At 43.8% G+C, this 22,270-nt stretch overlaps 1 protein-coding gene across 2 annotated transcripts in view; it reads right to left on the bottom strand.

The window, feature by feature from the left end:
* Positions 1–22,270, bottom strand: part of LOC110504090 (chloride channel protein 2) — a 198,402-nt gene that overhangs the window by 41,206 nt on the left and 134,926 nt on the right. Inside the window, exons 11-18 of one of the 2 annotated variants that reach the window (XM_036961146.1) lie at positions 21,802–21,886; positions 16,560–16,715; positions 7,503–7,572; positions 7,260–7,370; positions 6,189–6,402; positions 1,551–1,684; positions 777–967; positions 478–552 (exon numbers count right to left, since the gene is read on the bottom strand). In XM_036961146.1, the coding sequence (XP_036817041.1) occupies positions 478–552; positions 777–967; positions 1,551–1,684; positions 6,189–6,402; positions 7,260–7,370; positions 7,503–7,572; positions 16,560–16,715; positions 21,802–21,886 (1,036 nt within the window). The remainder of the gene's footprint in view (positions 1–477; positions 553–776; positions 968–1,550; positions 1,685–6,188; positions 6,403–7,259; positions 7,371–7,502; positions 7,573–16,559; positions 16,716–21,801; positions 21,887–22,270) is intronic. The other variant, XM_036961147.1, reaches the window with a different exon arrangement.

Here is a 22,270-nt window from a genome sequence, read left to right as displayed (position 1 = left end):
AATCCCAATTTCAGCTCTGTGCGCCAGTGCTCACAAACACAACCGGACACGACACACACAACACCCTCTCTCTCCGTTTCTTTCTCCTTCTCTGTCATCGTCTCTCTCTGTCGGTCCCTTTTATCTGTTTCTCTCAATCTGTCTCTTCCTCGTTCTGCTTCTCTCACTGTCTGTCTCACCCTCTCTTTCTCTCCTACTCCCTCTTTCAGACTCCATCTCTCACTCTGTCTCTTATTGATGGGACAATAAAATCTTCTCACATATCAATCATGGGACTAGAACAGTTTAATACTTTTTTATTTTTCCTCTCATATTGGTTCTCAAATGGAGCCAGTGAAGCAGATGGAACCAAATACTACTGTATTCACGATGGTTCTGGTTCTCCTGTGTCTCTGTGCTGACCTGGTAGTGAAGCAGATGGAGCCAGATACTACAGTATTCACTATGGTTCTGGCTCTCCTGTGTCTCTGTGCTGACCTGGTACTGAAGCAGATGGAGCCAGATAATACTGTATTCACGATGGTTCTGGTTCTCCTGTGTCTCTGTGCTGACCTGGTAGTGAAGCAGATGGAGACAGATACTACAGTATTCACTATGGTTCTGGCTCTCCTGAGTCTGTGCTGACCTGGCATCCTATGATCCAGTCTTCAAGTTTTGGGTAAGCAACAACTTACACAGCTTTACTGTTAGCTTGGTGTGGTACTGGGTACTCCAGACATGACTGACTTCGTAGTGTGAACTGTTAGCTTGGTGTGGTTTGTCAAGACTGTACTTACCTGGAACCGAACCTCCTGGTTAACCCTCTGGGAGCCATCCTCGCTGCCCGGGTGGGAGACCATCGACAGGCGCTTCTTCTCAGCAGTAGCCCGGTCTCTCAGGTACTCTAGCCTCCGTGGCCGGCCCAGCTGTAGGGACAGGAGGGCCTGGAGCTGGACACGCTCAATAGAACCCAGCAGGATCATCGACTCTGAGGGGGGGACGAGGGAGGAAGAGCGAGAGGGGAGTGAGGGGCAGCATGGAAGACATGGATGGAGAGAAATATGAGACGAGAGAGAAAGTAAGGAGGGAGTGAGAGAGGACAGAGATGATGGGATGAAAGGTAGAGGAGAGAGACAGATGAGAATAAAAGAAGAGGGATGATGGAAGAGAAATTGAGAGAAAGGGGCCAGGAGATTAGAGTGAGAGAGGAGGGGGAGGACAGAGTGGGAAGATGGGATGGAGGAGAGGAGAAGATGTATTTTAGAACAGTAGTTAATGTGCAGACTGCATGGGACTCTTAACACATGTTGCTGCATTGTGAGTGATGTAACTGAGAACAGCCAGGCGTCTGTGTACACAACAGGAGGTGTGTGTATGAGGGGCTGTGTGTGTTTGTTTAAAATAATTGCCCCAGTTAATTGCTTTGGCATCGATGCACAATTACAACAGACTTAGCATACTATATAAGAATATATAACTTGAATGTGTGTGTGGGGAACTTTAATTTGACTGAAAATGTTCTGTGGTGTCTGTAATGTGTGTGTGTTTGTGGGCGTGTGCGTGTGTCTCACCACTGGACTCGAGCAGGGCCAGGGTCTTGAGGTGTCCAGTCAGCAGTACATCATGCAGGTCTCTGTAGCAGCAGTTGAGGGTGATGTACATCACATCCCTGATCATGATGTCCTCCACACGAATATTATACTTCCTGAAGGACGATAGGAGAGCAATGTTTTTAATGACTTGGCCAAAGCTTTTGATACGGTCGACCATTCCATTGTTGTTGCCCGGCTAAGGAGTATTGGTGTCTCTGTGGGGTCTTTGACCTGGTTTACTAACCACCTCCCTCAAAGAGTGCAGTGTATAAAGTCAGAACATCTGCTGTCTCCAAGGGAGTACCCCAAAGCTCGATCCTAGACCCCACGCTCTTCTCAATTTACATCAACAACATAGCTCAGGCAGTAGGAAGCTCTCATTCATTTACAGTGCCTTTGGAAACTATTCAGACCTCTGACTTTTTCCAAATGTTGTTACGTTACAGCCTTATTTTAAAATGGATTAAATAGTTTCCCCCCCTCATCAATCTACACACAACACCCCATAAGGACACGGCAAAATCAGATTTAGACATTTTTGCTAATTTATTTAAAAAAATCACATTTACATAGGTATTCAGAACCTTTACTCAGTAATTTGTTAAAGCACCTTTGGTAGCGATTACAGCATTGAGTCTTCTTGGGTAGGATGCTACAAGGTTGGCACATCTGTATTTCTCCAATTCTTCCTTGCAGATCCTCTCTAGTTCTGTCAGGTTGGATGGGGAGCATTGCTGCACAGCTATTTTCAGGTCTTGCCAGAGATGTTCGATCAGGTTCAAGTCCGGGCTCTGGCTGGGCCACTCAGGGACATTTAGAGACTTGTCCCGAAGCAACTCCTGTATTGTCTTGGCTGTGTGCTTAGGGTCGTTGTCCTGTTGGAATGTGAAATCATCCCCACAGCATGATGCTACCACCACCATGATTCACCGTAGGGATTGTGAAAAGTTTCCTCCAGACGTGACGCTTGGCATTCAGGCCAAAGAGTTCAATCTTGTTTTCATCAGACCAGAGAATCTGGTTTCTTATGGTCTGAGAGTCCTTTAGGTGCCAGACTGACCATTGGGTTCCTGGTCACCTTCCTGACCAAGGCCCTTCTCCCAGGAGATCAGCTATAACAGTCTTGGTGGTTCTAAACTTCTTCCATTTAAGAATGATGGATTGTTCTTGGGAACCTTCAATGCTGCAGAGATTTTTTGGTCCCCTTTTCCCAGATCTGTGCCTCGACACAATCTTGTCTCGGAGCACTACGGACAATTTTTTCGACCTCATGGCTGGGTTTTTACTCTGACATGCACTGTCAACTGTGGGACCTTTTATATAGACAGGTGTGTGCCTTTCCAAATCATGTCCAATCAATTGAATTTACCAAAGGTGGACTCTAATCAAGTTGTCGAAACATCAAGGATGATCAATGGAAACAGGATGCACTTGAGCTCAGTTTCGAGTCTCATAGCAATGGGTCTGAATACTTATGTAAATACTTTTTTTGAATCCATTTTAGAATAAGGCTGTAACGTAAAAAAATGTGGAAGAAGTCAAGGGGTCTGAATAGTGGTTATGCAAATGTTACAGTCTAATACTCAGCTGGGGCCTCCCTGGATTTTGTGTTAAACGCTCTACAACAAAGCTTTCTTAGTGTCCAACAAGTTCTCTGCCCTTACCCTTGTTCTGAACACCTCCAAAACAAAGGTCATGTGGTTTGGTAAGAATAATTACCCCTCTCCCTACCGGTGTGATTACTACCTCTGAGGGTTTAGAGCTTGAGGCAGTCACTTCATACCAGTACTCATACCTCATACTCATACCAATACTTATACCCCATACCAGTGTCAATTCCTCTGTCCTTTCAGATGTGACTTTGGAACTACATCCTAGTCAGTCCTGGACTTATAGCTACAGAGGTGAGGTTGCATCCATTATAGTCGTACTGTATAGGAGGTGACTGAGTGAGAGAGAAGGTCCTGCCTCAGCATATTTGTGGTTCTACCCCAGCCAAACTGTACCCTAGACAGGTTTTCTTCCTTCCTTCCTGCCAGACAGGCTGAGCGTGCCAACCTCCAACACGACAGCAGCACTAGTTTCCGCTGCAACACAGACGCAGGCCAACAATAAGATCTAAAACCCCTGTTTCTGTACACAAATACAATAACCCCTACTGTAGCTTTAAACCAGGGGTCGGCAACAGGCGTCCCACAGACTTAAACCATCCCACAAGTTATTGTTTTGGGCCCCACAAAACTATTAACACAAAAATAAAGATTTTTGTAGGATTTTCATTTTTGGTAAAAAAATTAAAAAACTTACAAGGAATTCAGCAAAAAATGTATTTCATTTAGGAATTCTGTTTACCAAGTATTCCCATGCATACAAACAATTCATATGTGATCAAGGTATGAAATTAATAAAATACAATCTCTTTTTGGGCTTAGTTGTGGTCAATTTCTAGTCTCTCTCTCTCATATATTTATGTAGCTGGAAATTAAATACCACTCTGGAGATGGATTTGTCAAAAGGGGATTCATGCCCCAACATGAAGCTTTGCTTTTCTTAATGTGTGTGTTTGTGAATAAGTGTGTTTCCCAAGCATTACACAAGCATTCCTATGGCTGTTTGTGGGGGAGATGGGTACCAGAATTAATAGGAACACAAACAGCTTGGGGGCCACACTTCCTGCACTCTTTCATCCTACTCCCTGCCTCAAATGTACTTCATGCTCGAGACAGATAGAGACAGAAAGAGAGAAGCCTTATGCATCATTACATCCATTTTCTGCTCTTTAGCCCTCCACCAGCTATAGCACACACACATTTTTACCATTGTTTTATAAAATCACAGAACGGTTTTAGATTTGTAAAAACACCTCTCTCCCAGATAGATTTTTCCAGTGTTCAGACAAATGCCCGTTTCCACTGGCACTTAAAAGTAGGGCCAAATTAGAGTTGGTTCGAATGTAATTCTGAAATTCAAGCAGAGTCTGGGGAAACCTGGACCGGCTCAGACCATTTTAACAACTGGTCACTTTGTTTTCTATTCTTTTAAAATCTATTAAAATTTGGGCTGGTGACGCCGTTACTATGCAACCACCAGCTAGCTCCTCTGGGCTTGTTGCTGTAAGCTAGCACATGGATAAGCAGTATTGCAGTAGTCAGATATGAGAAGAATTACCACCATAGCGGCATCCTTCAGTCATATTTGCACTACACAAACTTATGAGAACAGTCAGCCCTCGAATGTTTGCTACCAAACGTTAGCTAGCAAATCAATCAAATTGATGTATAAAGCCCCTTTTACATCAGCAGGTGTCACAAAGTGCATATACAGCCAAAAACCCCAGAGTTGAAACAAGCTAGTTAGCTAGCAGCAATTTTAGCTAGCCACACCAAAACCAACCAAACCAGATGACAGGTTTGATTTCTAGCTAGCTAACAGTAAATGCCATGGCAAGCAAGGTAGGAATTAAGCTAGCCTGTAAGCTAGCAATGACGCTAACCGTTTAGCTAGCTGGCTAATGTTAGCAAGCCAAAAATCTTTACTAAATACATGGCTCTGTCTGATTGGCAGGAGTATGAGGTAACTTTAGTTACAGCATGGTGAGGGTAGCTAGTTGGCAATATTAGCGAAGCCAGCTGCATGGTTACCTAGCAACATTTCTGGAGGCAGTGGAAACTCAATTCAAGCAAGCCCACCAAGGACAGCCCAACTTGGGTTGACTTCAAATGGAAACAAGCCTTAAGAGGTGTGGTCATTAGTGTGTGGGTGGCTAGCCATTAGTTAACAGAACAGATACATTGCTTCAGTACTACAGGTTATAATGAATGTCAGCCGCACTCTAACAGGCTATTAATGATAAATAGACAGGAGAGGTGACAGGGCATTCTCAGAACTTTGAGAATACTGGTCTACGCAGCCGTGTTTGTGTCAACTGCTGTCAGCGTGTACACTTTTGCACATTGTGTAACTACACGTTGTAACTCTGTAATATACATTTAAATTTGAAATTATGTAACAGCACAACTAAAAAAATACAACCTACACTTAGCTCACATGATGTCTAATGACGCAAACACACACACACACACACAGCCCTGATACGCTCCACCTCCATTGATGAAATCAAAGCTTAGTGGGTGGTGTGAAGGGGAGCAAGAGGGAAGAGAGAGAGATAAAGAGAGAGGGCACAGAAGAACCAACCCAACAAGAGGTACCAACCCAACTTGTCCCTTCACTAGTCCCTTCAGTAGTCCCCAACCCAGCAAGAGGAACCACTAGTCCCCTCACTAGTCCCTAACCCAGCAAGAGAAACCAATAGTCCCCTCACTAGTCCCTAAGCCAGCAAGAGGAACAACTAGCCCCCTCACTAGTCCCCAACCCAGCAAGAGGAACCACTAGCCCCCTCACTAGTCCCCAACCCATCAAGAGGACCCACTAGCCCCCTCACTAGTCCCCAACCCATCAAGAGGACCCACTAGCCCCCTCACTAGTCCCCAACCCAGCAAGATGACCCAAGAGAGATTTAAAGAGAATGAGAAAAATACAGAAAGAAAGGGGTATAAATAGAAGTAAAAATAAAGAGCGAAGAAAGAGGGGGATAGATTGATGTGTAGTCCTACATACTCGTGGTGTCCCCAGCCCAGCTCAGGGAGGTACGGTAGTTTCTTGATCCTGATGATGGAGTCATATAGCGAGGGCTGGAGGGACTGGGCCACGGCGTTGGCCAGTATCACTGCTATCATCACCGGCAGGATGTGGCTGATCTGACCCGTCAGCTCAAACACAATGACCGCCGTCGATACCGTGTGGGTCACCGCTCCAGACAAGGCCGCCGCACCTGGGAGGAGCGGGGAGAGGAGGAGGAGGAGGAGAACAGAGGAGAGGGGAGAAGAGAAGAACAGAGGAGAGGAGAGAGGAAGAGAGGAGGAGAAGAGTAGAGGATGGAATGGGTACAGATGAAGGTTGAGGTTACTGTCCATTGACATGACTAAAGTAGTAAAAGCAATCAGTGTCATCATACTTCTCTTCAACTCAACTCTATACTGAGCCTTCATCAATAATACTGGAGCAACAAAGTGAGGAGGGAGATGGGGGAGGGATGAGAAGGGAGAGGGGGAGGATGGTGAGATGACAGTACCTCACAAAGATTAAATTAAAAAAAAAAAAAAAAAAGGTTTAAAAACTTATTCAATTTTTTGGAACCGTTATTGAATAAAGAAAAATAAATGAATGGAAAGAATGAGAGAAAGAAGTAGGAGTGGAGAGAGTGAGAGGGAAGGTTGAGTATTCTTAACTTCATTAGGATGGAGAGAGGAAGGAGAGCGAGAGAAAGAAGGTAAATCTAGCCATGCTGAGATAAAAGAAGGCTCATCAGAGAGCGAGAGAAAGAGAAAGCTGAGTTAAAGGTGAGTGAACAACATCAGCACCCATTAGACACAAAACACAGATGACATCAACCCCAACACTGAACAACAGCATAATCAGCACAACAGTCAACAACCATGCTAACAGCAATATCCCTCATAGCAACAGCATTAAGAGACATCTTGCCAAAGGGGACAGACATGTTTTTGTCTGACGAAAATGGCTTCATATTACCACTGTGTCTAGCAGCGCCTTAATGAATCTGGCTTTTTATGTCCTAATAGTTACAATAATGGTGTCTAGTTGTGTCTAGTTTATACAGTAACACACCCACGACAGCATACCCTCCTGGCACTATGGGGTAGATGGTGCCATCAGAGTGGATGCCATCAGGGAACCAGGCGGCCATGCTCTCCCCGACCAGACGGCCAAACGCTGCCCCTAGAACACACACACACACACACTGTTAATGAGAGAGTAACATATTTTTACACAGACACTCACAAGACTGAATAGCACATCCACAGCGTTAACATTATTGTTGAAATACACACATTCGCACACACCTCTTACCAATGACGAAGACAGGCATGAAGGCTCCACAGGGCACAGGGATGGTGGTAGCCAGAGCAGACATCCAGAACTGAGACAAATACACAGGCAGAGTCAGAGGGAAAAGTGTGGCATTTCAGTCAGCCAGCAGGACCATCTTCTATTTAACTCAGCTGCTCTGACTTCTGATCAGTACTGTCTTTTATTCTGTACTATGACAGAAAATACTCCATTGTGTTAGCCAGTTCACGTCTGGGAAGAGATGAGCCTAACACAGATTCCCCATCGGGGTGAGATTGACTTAATTTGATGGGTAATGAGCAGAGCAAGCTGATTGGAGGATGCAGCCGCCGCCGATGACGAAAGAGATGGGTAATTAGAGGATAATGTTACCGGTGCTAGGCGTGGGCCAAATACCGTATAATTTGGAAAAAGCCACGGGATGGTTTTTCTTTGAAGTTTTTCAATAAATGTGAATATTTGTAGCTATTTGTGTGATACGTTGGGAGATAAAGCAGATTGGGTTCTTCATTTCACCTGTCACATTATGAAGCTTATCATAGCTCTCCAGAACAATTGAGCCAGTCACGTTTGTTTGTAAATAGCACAAAGGGAGAAAGCGGTAGTATTCTATATGTATCAGCGAGTCTCTGTCGTGTGGCACACATGAGGTGATGAAGTTACCCTTGTATTTGCCTGTCTTTGCAATTAGTATGTTCGTTTTCGGTCGTTAGCATTTTGCTACTAGCGTCACTGTGATTTTGATATTACTTGTGCTAATTTTGTTAGCATTCAGGTAATAGATGCCCAATGGGCTTTTTGTGTGTTTTTAGCATCCCATTGTGTGCTATGCCGGTAATACCGTAAATACCGGTATGGCAGAGGAACGGTATGACTGTATGAATATCTGGATACTGACCAAGCCTAGTCACCAGTGACTCACACACACACACACTGTACAAATACACTGCATGTCAAACTAGCAACACACACACACACACACCTTTCCAATAGCCACAAACCCACACATGCAAACACCCCAACAAAACTTTCACACAAGCCGAAGAGAGCTTTAAATAGACCTCTTAATTACACTAATCTCCCTCTTTCCTTCTTAATTTCCCCCGTCCCATCTTTCCTTCTTTATTTCTCTCCCTCTCTCTCTAGTTAGCAGTAACTAAGCCCAGCTGCCAGTGTGATCTAATGGATCTTTGTCAGTAACTCTACACCCTACGCTGCTTTCACACCTATCACACACACACACACACTGGGGATTACTGCGTCACTCACACACACCTGTGAATGCTACTGGGGATTACTGCGTCATACAAACACCTGTGAATGTCATTGGGGATTACTGCGTCACACGCGTATATGTATCATGGCACAAATACACACGCCAAGAGTTTTTGATCGAAAATGGAGCATGGCAGAGAAGAATGTGAGTGGCAGGCTGCCATTTTACATGATACACACACGTAATAGCCTGACCTAATTACTATTATGATGTTAATTATATACAGTACCAGTCAAAAGTTGACACACCTACTCATTTAAGTGTTTTTCTTTACTTTGCCTATTTTCTTCATTGTAGAATAATAGTGAAGACAACACTCCTAGTGGCCAGGGACTTAAATGCAGGCAAACTTAAATATGTTTTACCTAATTTCTACCAGCATGACTCATGTTCAACCAGAGGAAAAGAATACTCTAGAATACCTTTACTCCACTCACAGATGCATACAAAGCTCTCCATTGCCCTTCATTTGGCAAATCTGACCATAATTCTATCCTCCTGATTCCTGCTTACAAGCAAAAACTAACGCTGGAAGTACTCTCCCTCATCCTCCATTTGGCAAAACTGACCATAGTTCCCCATACTGATTCCTGCTTACGAGTAAAAACTAAAGCAGGAAGTAGCATTGACTCACTCAATACGGAAATGGTAATAAGACGCGGATGCTACGCTACAGGACTGTTTTGCTAGCCCAGACTGGAAAATGTTCCATGATTCATCCAATGGCATTGAGGAGATTACCAACTCAGTCAAGGGCATCATCAATAAGTGCGTTGATGACGTTGTCCCCACAGTGACTGTACGTACATATCCCAACCAGAAGCCGTGGATGGAACAGTAGTGGAGAGGAGCAGCCTCTTCAACCTCAGGGGGCTGAAGACATTCGGCTTGTCACCAAAAGCACTCACAAACATCTACAGATGCACAATCGAGAGCATCCTGTCGGGCTGTATCACCGCCTGGTACGGCAACTGCACCGCCCACAACCGTAAGGCTCTCCGGAGGGTAGTGAGGTCTGCACAACGCATCACCGGGGGCAAACTACCTGCCCTCCAGGACACCTACACCACCCGATGTCACAGGAAGGCCATAAAGATCATCAAGAACAACAACCACCCGAGCCACTGCCTGTTCACCCCGCTATCATCCAGAAGGCGAGGTCAGTACAGCTGCATCAAAGCTGGGACCGAGAGACTGAAAAACAGCTTCTATCTCAAGGCCATCAGACTGTTAAACAGCCACCACTAACATTGAGTGGCTGCTGCCAACACACTGACTCAACTCCAGCCACTTTAATAATGGGAATTGATGGGAAATACAGTGCCTTGCGAAAGTATTCGGCCCCCTTGAACTTTGCGACCTTTTGCCACATTTTAGGCTTCAAACATAAAGATATAAAACTGTATTTTTTTGTGAAGAATCAACAACAAGTGGGACACAATCATGAAGTGGAACGACATTTATTGGATATTTCAAATTTTTTAACAAATCAAAAACTGAAAAATTGGGCGTGCAAAATTATTCAGCCCCTTTACTTTCAGTGCAGCAAACTCTCTCCAGAAGTTCAGTGAGGATCTCTGAATGATCCAATGTTGACCTAAATGACTAATGATGATAAATACAATCCACCTGTGTGTAATCAAGTCTCCGTATAAATGCACCTGCACTGTGATAGTCTCAGAGGTCCGTTAAAAGCGCAGAGAGCATCATGAAGAACAAGGATCAGTCGTATATTGCACAAATCTGGCCTTTATGGAAGAGTGGCAAGAAGAAAGCCATTTCTTAAAGATATCCATAAAAAGTGTCGTTTAAAGTTTGCCACAAGCCACCTGGGAGACACACCAAACATGTGGAAGAAGGTGCTCTGGTCAGATGAAACCAAAATTGAACTTTTTGGCAACAATGCAAAACGTTATGTTTGGCGTACAAGCAACACAGTTGAACACACCATCCCCACTGTCAAACATGGTGGTGGCAGCATCATGGTTTGGGCCTGCTTTTCTTCAGCAGGGACAGGGAAGATGGTTAAAATTGATGGGAAGATGGATGGAGCCAAATACAGGACCATTCTGGAAGAAAACCTGATGGAGTCTGCAAAAGACCTGAGACTGGGACGGAGATTTGTCTTCCAACAAGACAACGATCCAAAACATAAAGCAAAATCTACGATGGAATGGTTCAAAAATAAACATATCCAGGTGTTAGAATGGCCAAGTCAAAGTGCAGAGCTGAATCCAATCGATAATCTGTGGAAAGAACTGAAAACTGCTGTTCACAAATGCTCTCCATCCAACCTCACTGAGCTCGAGCTGTTTTGCAAGGAGGAATGGGAAAAAATGTCAGTCTCTCGATGTGCAAAACTGATAGAGACATACCCCAAGCGACTTACAGCTGTAATCGCAGCAAAAGGTGGCGCTACAAAGTATTAACTTAAAGGGGCTGAATAATTTTGCACGCCCAATGTTTCAGTTTTTGATTTGTTAAAAAAGTTTGAAATATTCAATAAATGTCGTTCCACTTCATGATTGTGTCCCATTGTTGTTGATTCTTCACAAAAAAATACAGTTTTATATCTTTATGTTTGAAGCCTGAAATGTGGCAAAAGGTCGCAAAGTTCAAGGGGGCCGAATACTTTCGCAAGGCACTGTATATCACTAGCCACTTTAAACAATGCTACCTAATATAATGTTTACATACCCTACATTATTCATCTCATATGTATACGTATATACTGTACTCTATATCATCTACTGCATCTTTATGTAATACATGTATCACTAGCCACTTTAACTATGCCACTTTGTTTACATACTCATCTCATATGGATATACTGCACTCAATACCATCTACTGTATCTTGCCTATGCCGCTCTGTACCATCACTCATTCATATATCTTTATGTACATATTCTTTATCCCCTTACACTTGTGTCTATAAGGTAGTAGTTTTGGAATTGTTAGCTAGATTACTTGTTGGTTTTTACTGCATTGTCGGAACTAGAAGCACAAGCATTTCGCTACACTCGCATTAACATCTGCTAACCATGTGTATGTGACAAATAATAACTGCATGGCCAAGCACGATTCCAACACCATCATTAAGTTTGATGATGACAACTGTGGTAGGCCTGATCACCGACAACGATGAGACAGCCTATAGGGAGGTCAGAGACCTGGCAGTGTTGTGCCAGGACAACAACCTAACCCTCAACGTGAGCAAGACAAAGGAGCTGATCATGGACTACAGGAAAAGGAGGGCCAAAAACACCCCCATTCACATCAACGGTGCTGTAGTGGAGCGGGTTGAGAGTTAAGGTCCTTGGTGTCCTCATCACCAACAAACTACCATGTTCCAAACATACCAAGACAGTCGTGAAGAGTTAAAGACAACGCCTATTCCACCTTAGGAGAAAATATTTGGCATGGATCCCTAGATCCTCAAAAAGTTCCACAGCTGCACCAGAGAGCATCCTCACCAGTAGCATTACCACATTGTATGGCAACTGCTCAGCATCCGACAATAAGGCACTATAGAGGGTAGTGCATACAGCCCAGTACATCCCTGCAGTCAAGCGTCCTGCCATCCAGGAGCTATATACTAGGCGGTGTCAGAGGAAGGCCCAAAAAATTGTGTGGTGGAAAAATACAAACTATTCTGTGTTTCTCTGCTGATACAGACCTTCCTTGTCTGTTCTAGTCATAAGACTGGGTGAAACCACAGTGTGTGACATCCTGTTACTAAGTATCGACAGGATCCCAATGGAACAGAGAATAGCATGATTAGCAGTATCATGATCTAATCATTCAGACTATACCCGGTGTCAGCAGATAGTTATGAAACTAGTGATTATCATCTCTTTGCACCATGTGCCCACCCATTGTTTCCACACATCTGCAACAGATAAGGAGGTTGTACTTTTCAATAAAAGCTGAGACCCAACTTTGCTCGTGGGGCTCTTAGCTCTGCACCTTTGAGTGATTGTTAACACCTGTTGTATTCGACGCATGTGACAAATACAATTTGATTTGAATTACCATGCACCATGATGGAAAATGTTCTGATCAATAGTTGGCAAGAACGCCAATGTAACTTCTCTAAAAGGTGCTCCACGAAAACACCTGGTCTGGCTAGGCACACCTTAACAAGGGAGAGGGGTTTAAGGAATCTGGAAACTCATAACATTGGCTTAAGGTTATTACAGAGGTATGAACGGAGTGTGTGTGTGTGTGTGTGTGTGTGTGTGTGTGTGTGTAGAGAATGGTAGAGCAAAAGAAATTAACAAAATAAAGAGTGTCTGTGAGTGTGTATTTGTGTTACTTCTATAAGACACACACAGCATTACAGAGCAGACAGTCCACAGATGACCTACCTGTAAGTCAATCTACTTATTCAGTTTAAGGTTACAGGGTTCCCAAGAAATGAATATTCTTACCTAACAGTAACACAACTCTTCCGACACCATCCTTTTTCACCTCCTTCCCACCCTCCTCCTAGCCCCCCCGTTCCGCTCTAGCCCCCCCGTTCCGCTCTAGCCCCCCCGTTCCTCTCTAGCCCCCCCGTTCCCCTCTAGCCCCCCCGTTCCCCTCTAGCCCCCCCGTTCCCCTCTAGCCCCCCCAGTTCCTCTCTAGCCCCCCCGTTCCTCTCTAGCCCCCCCCCGTTCCTCTCTAGCCCCCCCGTTCCCCTCTAGCCCCCCCGTTCCTCTCTAGCCCCCCCCGTTCCGCTCTAGCCCCCCCGCTCTGCTCTAGCCCCCCCCGTTCCTCTCTAGCCCCCCACGTTCCCCTCTAGCCCCCCCCCCCCCCCCCGTTCCTCTATAGCCCCCCGTTCCTCTCTCTCTAATGAGAAGAGAGGAGACCTGGCTTGGTTTCTGTCGACTGCCATGTTTGATATAACATTATTATTTCGACGTGGTAAGCTCTACTTCTCTAGTAATTAGTCTCCTCTGTCTTACAGGAACACACGCGGGCGCACACACACACACAGGTGAGACGCAAATAATGTTGGCAGCGTGTAATGACATCACTTCCCCTTCAGTGGCAGCAGGCAGGGCAGCTATTCCCATGGTGACTGGCAGTGGTGACGTTGACTTCCTGCCCAGTGACAGTCACCCTGGGTTCTTTCCTTCCGGTCACGGAGTTGCCTAAGCAATGCTCTTGCTGACTCACGCAGGTATGAGCAGACATACGGCTTCATTATTACTGTATCGTCATGGCCTCCGAGCACTGTAGAATATCACCTACTATACCTCAGATAGGACTTTCAGACCAGGGGAACCTTGGGATGCTGCAAGAGGGGACTTCAACTACCAAACACGCGCAATCACACACACGCAAACACACAACGTTATCCCAAGTCACAGAATCCCTGAATACTGACCTTCTGTGCCAGAACCAATAACCTTTACAGAATTACCACAGAAGGTGGTCATAAAATAGCTGATGTAATCACTGCAAAACAACAGAAACATCCACCCTATCAACATCCTTCCTGTAACATCCACCCTATCAACATCCTTCCTGTAACATTCTACCGCATAGCAGCTATAGTCATCTCCTATTCCTCCTTCATACGTCACTATTCCTAGTTTCTTTTGACTCTTGCTTCCTCCAGGTCTCCAACGCTGTTCTCCTCTGCCACTTATCTTGCTCAGGCAAATGCACAGACACACAGTAAAAGTAAAAGCCACACAGGGCCACAGGTAAAAAGTTTCATCTCCTGTAAAAGCGAGATTGAGGTTTCTATGGTAATGGAGCGGTTTATAAGGTTTATAGGGAGCCAGGCAGAGCTGGAGAACACACACACTTCTTCCTGAGGGCTCACACATGCTCCAGCATTCCCATACCGTATGTGAACAAGACGTCAGCTGAACCGTCATTGACAGTTCATTTTATCCCACAGAGAGGGGTGGGAGTGCTAGATGTGCGATAGGGAGATAAAGAAGGTGAAAAACAGGACTGAAGAGAAAAGGAAGGGAAATAAGAGAGCCGAGGGAGTAGAGGAGATGGACGGAAAAAAGAAATAGGGGAATCAGAGGGAAACAGATGTAGCAGAATAAAAAAGAGGGAGAAATGACTGACAGAAAGAGAGAAGGAGAAAGAGGAGGGAGAGGGATGGGGAGGAAAGCGGGGTCAAGGGGAAAAGTTCTGACGCAGTAGCAGGGACATTTATACTCCATTTAACGTGTCAGTCATCAGAAGGGTGTGTGTGTGTGTTAGAACCAGAGGACAGTCTATCACCTGGCCCCCCAGGGGCCTCCAAGGGCCCTACTCCTATTCCCACTCCAATTACTGGGCTGCCACCACCGTCCAACAGAGGGCTGGAGTAGAACTATAGGAGTCAAAACATTGTCTTAATGCAGTGTGCTAGCTAAAAACGGTCAGTCTGCTATAGGGAATATCATAGAGGAGAAAATCTATCCATTGAACTGTCTAATAAAAGCTTGGGCCAATTGCATAGCGTGGGAGAAACTACAATTCTGGGCTCTTTAAATTACACAATGAAACTAGACATCATCCCAGCAGACGCTTTGTGTGTGCCCGAGTTAGTGTGTGTGCGTGTGCGTGCGTGTGTGTGCGTCTAAGTTCTGTAAAACAGCAACTATGTGAAGTTGACTACATATGCATGTAAGGCCAAAAATACTCCCTCTATTGAGGGCAGTGGGCACACACACAAAGTTAGTGACAACGTCAAAAAATAGAGCAGAAATACTGTCCCATATACAGTAGCGGGCCACACACACACACAGAAAGTTAGAATGACCGAGTTACACCCTTGGGAGTGACCTTGAAGGAAGGGGGGGGGGGGGGGACAGCACCGTCAGAGGGGGGACAGTAAAGGTGTCTGATATCAGGATGAGAAAGAAGAGGATGGAGAGGAGAAGATGGACACACACCATCAATGAGAGACAGGACGAGGGACAGGGGTGAAGTGGAGAGAGAGAAAGAGAGAAAGAGAATTGGTTCGAGTGGAGTAGATTAATATAAAGTAGAGTAGATTGGTCTCACTGTTCCACAAAGTATAATGACGTTTTCTTTTCTGATTTTGGGAGAGAGACAAAAGGCAAAAAAAGAGAGCTAGGATGAGCAAGAAACCAAAGGAGAGAAAGAGAGTGTATAGAGTATTTCTCTTCTATTACAGCAAGATCATCACACTCAATATCTAACGCTTATATAACTTTACTGCTCTAGCACTCCCCGCAGTCCCTCTCCACACCCACACACTTTTGTCTCTCTCCATCCCTCTGTGGTTCCTCGCTATCCAGGGGCTTTAACTGCATTACACACTTGGTTTGCTCGACACACAGCCTATTTCCTCTCTCTCTCTCTCACATACACACGACGCAGCGAGCAAACAAGATTTACAACAGCAGTTCTGCGGTTCTCTTTTTAAAAGGGGACATTTCATTTGAGATGCTAGATGGAACAACCTGGATAAACAAAGGTTACATAAAAACCTAATCAAATCCCAACAAGGTAAATAACATGCTGCTTCACCTGCCCTCAATACACTGGGCTGGGTTTCAATACGCCACAAGCCTAGCCCTCATACACCACTGGGCTGGGACTCAATACTCTACAACAGCCTCTACTCCTTCCATTAAAATGACTAGACAGGATCCTGTCCTATTACCTTCACCTGTCATGTCAGTGGGAAGGACGTTACTTCAGACTATTGAGACACGCCACATGTAGTAGGGAAGGAGAAAAGTAACAGGGAATTAAAAAAGAACTGGTGATTATAAAGAAGAGGAGAGATGAAAACAAAGTCGATGATGGTGTGCCTACCTTCATGACGATGAAGAGGACGAGGGTAACAAAGACGTTGACCTGGGTGTGATTCCAGGCCTGGGAGTTGCCGATGTAGTCAAACCCCTCGGCTATGCCCTGCTTGGCCCATGTCCGGTTATCTAGCAACGTCACCAAAGACTCCTTCTGGGTAAGCTGCATGGGGGAAACAGGAAGTGACATTACAGTGCATTCGGAAAGTATTCAGACCCCTTCACCTTTTCAACATTTTGTAATGTTACAGCCCTATTCTAAAATGAATCAAATTGTTTTCTGACCCTCAACCTACACACAATATCCCATAATGATGTTTTTTTTCTAAATTGGTTTTAGAAAATTTTGCAAATGTATCACAAGATCACATTTACAGTGCCTTGCGAAAGTATTCGCCCCCCTTGAACTTTGCGACCTTTTGCCACATTTCAGGCTTCAAACATAAAGATATAAAACTGTATTTTTTTGTGAAGAATCAACAACAAGTGGGACACAATCATGAAGTGGAACGACATTTATTGGATATTTCAAACTTTTTTAACAAATCAAAAACTGAAAAATTGGGCGTGCAAAATTATGCAGCCCCTTTACTTTCAGTGCAGCAAACTCTCTCCAGAAGTTCAGTGAGGATCTCTGAATGATCCAATGTTGACCTAAATGACTAATGATGATAAATACAATCCACCTGTGTGTAATCAAGTCTCCGTATAAATGCACCTGCACTGTGATAGTCTCAGAGGTCCGTCAAAAGCGCAGAGAGCATCATGAAGAACAAGGAACACACCAGGCAGGTCCGAGATACTGTTGTGAAGAAGTTTAAAGCCGGATTTGGATACAAAAAGATTTCCTAAGCTTTAAACATCCCAAGGAGCACTGTGCAAGCGATAATATTGAAATGGAAGGAGTATCAGACCACTGCAAATCTACCAGGACCTGGCCGTCCCTCTAAACTTTCAGCTCATACAAGGAGAAGACTGATCAGAGATGCAGCCAAGAGGCCCATGATCACTCTGGATGAACTGCAGAGATCTACAGCTGAGATGGGAGACTCTGTCCATAGGACAACAATCAGTCGTATATTGCACAAATCTGGCCTTTATGGAAGAGTGGCAAGAAGAAAGCCATTTCTTAAAGATATCCATAAAAAGTGTCGTTTAAAGTTTGCCACAAGCCACCTGGGAGACACACCAAACATGTGGAAGAAGGTGCTCTGGTCAGATGAAACCAAAATTGAACTTTTTGGCAACAATGCAAAACGTTATGTTTGGCGTACAAGCAACACAGTTGAACACACCATCCCCACTGTCAAACATGGTGGTGGCAGCATCATGGTTTGGGCCTGCTTTTCTTCAGCAGGGACAGGGAAGATGGTTAAAATTGATGGGAAGATGGATGGAGCCAAATACAGGACCATTCTGGAAGAAAACCTGATGGAGTCTGCAAAAGACCTGAGACTGGGACGGAGATTTGTCTTCCAACAAGACAATGATCCAAAACATAAAGCAAAATCTACAATGGAATGGTTCAAAAATAAACATATCCAGGTGTTAGAATGGCCAAGTCAAAGTCCAGACCTGAATCCAATCGAGAATCTGTGGAAAGAACTGAAAACTGCTGTTCACAAATGCTCTCCATCCAACCTCACTGAGCTCGAGCTGTTTTGCAAGGAGGAATGGGAAAAAATGTCAGTCTCTCGATGTGCAAAACTGATAGAGACATACCCCAAGCGACTTACAGCTGTAATCGCAGCAAAAGGCGGCGCTACAAAGTATTAACTTAAGGGGGCTGAATAATTTTGCACGCCCAATTTTTCAGTTTTTGATTTGTTAAAAAAGTTTGAAATATCCAATAAATGTCGTTCCACTTCATGATTGTGTCCCACTTGTTGTTGATTCTTCACAAAAAAATACAGTTTTATATCTTTATGTTTGAAGCCTGAAATGTGGCAAAAGGTCGCAAAGTTCAAGGGGGCCGAATACTTTCGCAAGGCACTGTACATACAGTTGAAGTCGGAAGTTACATACACCTTGGCCAAATACACTTAAACTCAGTTTCACAATTCCTGACATTTAATCCTAGTAAAAATTCCCTCTTAGGTCAGTTAGGATCATCACTTTGTTTTAAGAACGTGAAATGTCAGAATAATAGTAGAGAGAACTATTTATTTAATCACATTCCCAGTGGGTCAGAAGTTTACATACACTCAATTAGTATTCGGTAGCATTTCCTTTAAATTGTTTAACTTGGGTCAAACGTTTCGGGTAGCCTTCCACATGCTTCCCACAATAAGTTGGGTGAATTTTGGCCCATTCATTCCTGACAGAGCTGGTGTAACTGAGTCAGGTTTGTAAGGCCTCCTTGCTCGCACACGCTTTTTCAGTTCAGCCCAAAAATGTTCTATAGGATTGAAGCCAGGGCTTTGTGACGGACACTGCAATACCTTTACTTTGTTGTCCTTAAGCCATTTTGCCACAACTTTGGAAGTATGCTTGGGGTCATTGTCCATTTGGAAGACCCATTTGCGACCAAGCTTTAACTTCCTGACTGATGTCTTGAGATGTTGCTTCAATATATCCACATAAATCTCCTCCTCATGATGCCATCTATTTTGTGAAGTGCACCAGTCCCTCCTGCAGCAAAGCACCCCCACAACATGATGCTGCCACCCCCGTGCTTCACGGTTGGGATGGTGTTCTTCTGCTTGCAAGCCTCCCCCTTTTTCCTTCAAACATAACGATGGTCATTATGGCCAAACAGTTTTATTTTTGTTTCGTCAGACCAGAGGACATTTCTCCAAAAAGTACGATCTTTGTCCCCATGTGCAGTTGCAAACCGTAGTTTGGCTTTTTTATGGCGGTTTTGGAGCAGTGGGTTCTTCCTTGCTTGGCGGCCTTTCAGGTTATGTCGATATAGGACTTGTTTTACTGTGTATGTAGATACTTTTGTACCTGTTTCCTCCAGCATCTTTGCCAGCAACATACCACCCTGCATACCACTGCTGGCTTGCTTCTGAAGCTAAGCAGGGTTGGTCCTGGTCAGTTCCTGGATAGGACACCAGATGCTGCTGGAAGTGTTGGAGGGCCAGTAGGAGGCACTCTTTCCTCTGGTCAAAAAAAATATCCCAATGCCCCAGGGCAGTGATTGGGGACACTGCCCTGTGTAGGGTGCCGTCTTTTGTATGGGACGTTAAACGGGTGTCCTGACTCTCTGAGGTCATTAAAGATCCCATGGCACTTATCGTAAGAGTAGGGGTGTTAACCCCGGTGTCCTGGCTAAATTCCCAATCTGGCCCTCAAACCATCACGGTCACCTAATAATCCCCAGTTTACAATTGGCTCATTCATCCCCCTCCTCTCCCCTGTCACTATTCCCCATGTCGTTGCTGCAAATGAGAACGTGTTCTCAGTCAACTTACCTGGTAATATAACGGATAAATAAATAAAAATACAATTAAATACAATCCTTTGCTGTTGTTCTGGGATTGATTTGCACTTTTCGCAGCAAAGTACGTTCACCTCTAGGAGACAGAATGAGTCTCCTTCCTGAGTGGTATGACGGCTGCGTAGTCCCATGGTGTTTATACTTGCGTACTATTGTTTGTACAGATGAACGTGGTACCTTCAGGTGTTTGGAAATTGCTTCCAAGGATGAACCAGACTTGTGGAGGTCTACAATTTTTTTCTGAGGTCTTGGCTTATTTCTTTTGATTTACCAATGATGTCAAGCAAAGAGGCACTGAGTTTGAAGGTAGGCCTTGAAATACAGCTACACCTCCAATTTACTCAAATGATGTCAATTAGCCTATCAGAAGCTTTTATAGCCATTACATAATTTTCTGATATTTCCCAAGCTGTTTAAAGGCACAGTCAACTTAGTGTATGTAAACGTCTGACCCACAGGAATTGTGATACAGTGAATTATAAGTGAAATAATCTGTAAACAATTGTTGGAAAAATGACTTGTATCATGCACAAAGTAGATGTCCTAACTGACTTGACAAAACTATAGTTTGTTAACAAGAAACTTGTGGAGTGGTTGGAAAACAAGTTTTAATGACTCCAACCTTATTGTATGTAACCTCCCGAATTCAAAAGTAAGTATTCAGACCCTTTACTCAGTACTTTGTTGAAGCACCTTTGGAAACGATTACAGCCTTGGGTATGACGCTACAAGCTTAGCACACCTGTTACTTGGTTGAGAATGCCAAGAGTGTGCACAGCCGTCATCAAGGCAAAGGTTGGCTACTTTGAAGAATCTCAAATGTAACATATATTTTCATTTGTTAAACACTGTTTTTCATACTACATGATTCCATATGTGTCATTTCATAGTTTTGATGTCTTCACTATTATTCTACAATGAAGAAAGTCAAAATAAAGAAAAACCCTTGAATGAGAAGATGTCTTGAAACTTGACTGGTACTATATATATATATATATATATATATATATATATATATATATATATATATATATATGGTACTATATATACTATAGTATACTGGTACTATATATATATATATATATATATATATATATATATATATATATATATATATATATATATATATATATATATATATATATAGTACCAGTCAAGTTTCAAGACATCTTCTCATTCAAGGGTTTTTCTTTATTTTGACTTTCTTCATTGTAGAATAATAGTGAAGACATCAAAACTATGAAATGACACATATGGAATCATGTAGTATGAAAAACAGTGTTTAACAAATGAAAATATATGTTACATTTGAGATTCTTCAAAGTAGCCAATATATATATATATATATATATATATATATATATATATATATATATATATATATATATATATATATATATATATATATATATATATATAACCCATATTGGTCCCAAGCTCCTACCCAAAGCATTGAAGCAGATATGAAAGATATGATTGGATAGGTATAAGCAACACAGCAATAATTATTCCTTTCAGAGGGCAAGGAGAAGCTATTACATTAGTGCTATCCCAATCTACATGAAGTGCCATGGGGTAGGTGCTAGGGGGTGATTTTGGAATCAACAACTTATTGTGGCAGAAATACACCAAGAGTCTGACTCACCCTCTCATTACAGAGAGAAATAGGGTTGGAGATGGAGGAAAGGAATAATGAAATGGCGTTAGAGAGACTGGGGCTCGCTCTCCTGACTCTCCTCTCCCTCTGATTTTCCTGTGAGATTATAACCAGACCCCACCGGCCATGGTGTGGCTTAGAGGAACTAACCTTGCCTGCCATGAACTGTCCGAAGCCGGGGGGAAAGGTTAACGTAGACACCAGCAGAGTGACCAGGGCTGGGTACAGCAGACGCCTGAGAGAAGAGGAGAGAGAAAAGAGGGAGGGTGAGAGGGGAGTAGGAGAGAGGGAGGGAGTGTGAGAAGAGAAAAGAGGGAGGGTGAGAGGGAGAAGAGAGTAGGGGGGAGGGAGGGTGCGTGGGAGAGGGTGAGGGGAGAGTAGAATAGGAGGGAGGGGGAGGGGGAGAGAAGAGAAAAAAGGGAGGGTGAAAGGAGGAGGCAAGAGGGTGTTTAGTCATTACTGTTTATTCTTCAAAACCAAACTGTCCACAAACCCTTCACATGGCTGAGCGATATACAGAACATTACATTAATTTAGAAGTCTGAGGATTGTTAATTCATCAGTCTGGTAGGGAGATGAGTAAACACCATTCATTAATAAACACTTGTCAAGATGAATG

This window comes from Oncorhynchus mykiss, chromosome 24, assembly GCF_013265735.2.
Source record: "Oncorhynchus mykiss isolate Arlee chromosome 24, USDA_OmykA_1.1, whole genome shotgun sequence".
In the NCBI taxonomy this organism is placed as follows: Eukaryota; Metazoa; Chordata; class Actinopteri; order Salmoniformes; family Salmonidae; genus Oncorhynchus; species Oncorhynchus mykiss.
Note: the sequence above shows the minus strand (reverse complement) of the source record. Positions and strands in the feature narration are given on the sequence as shown.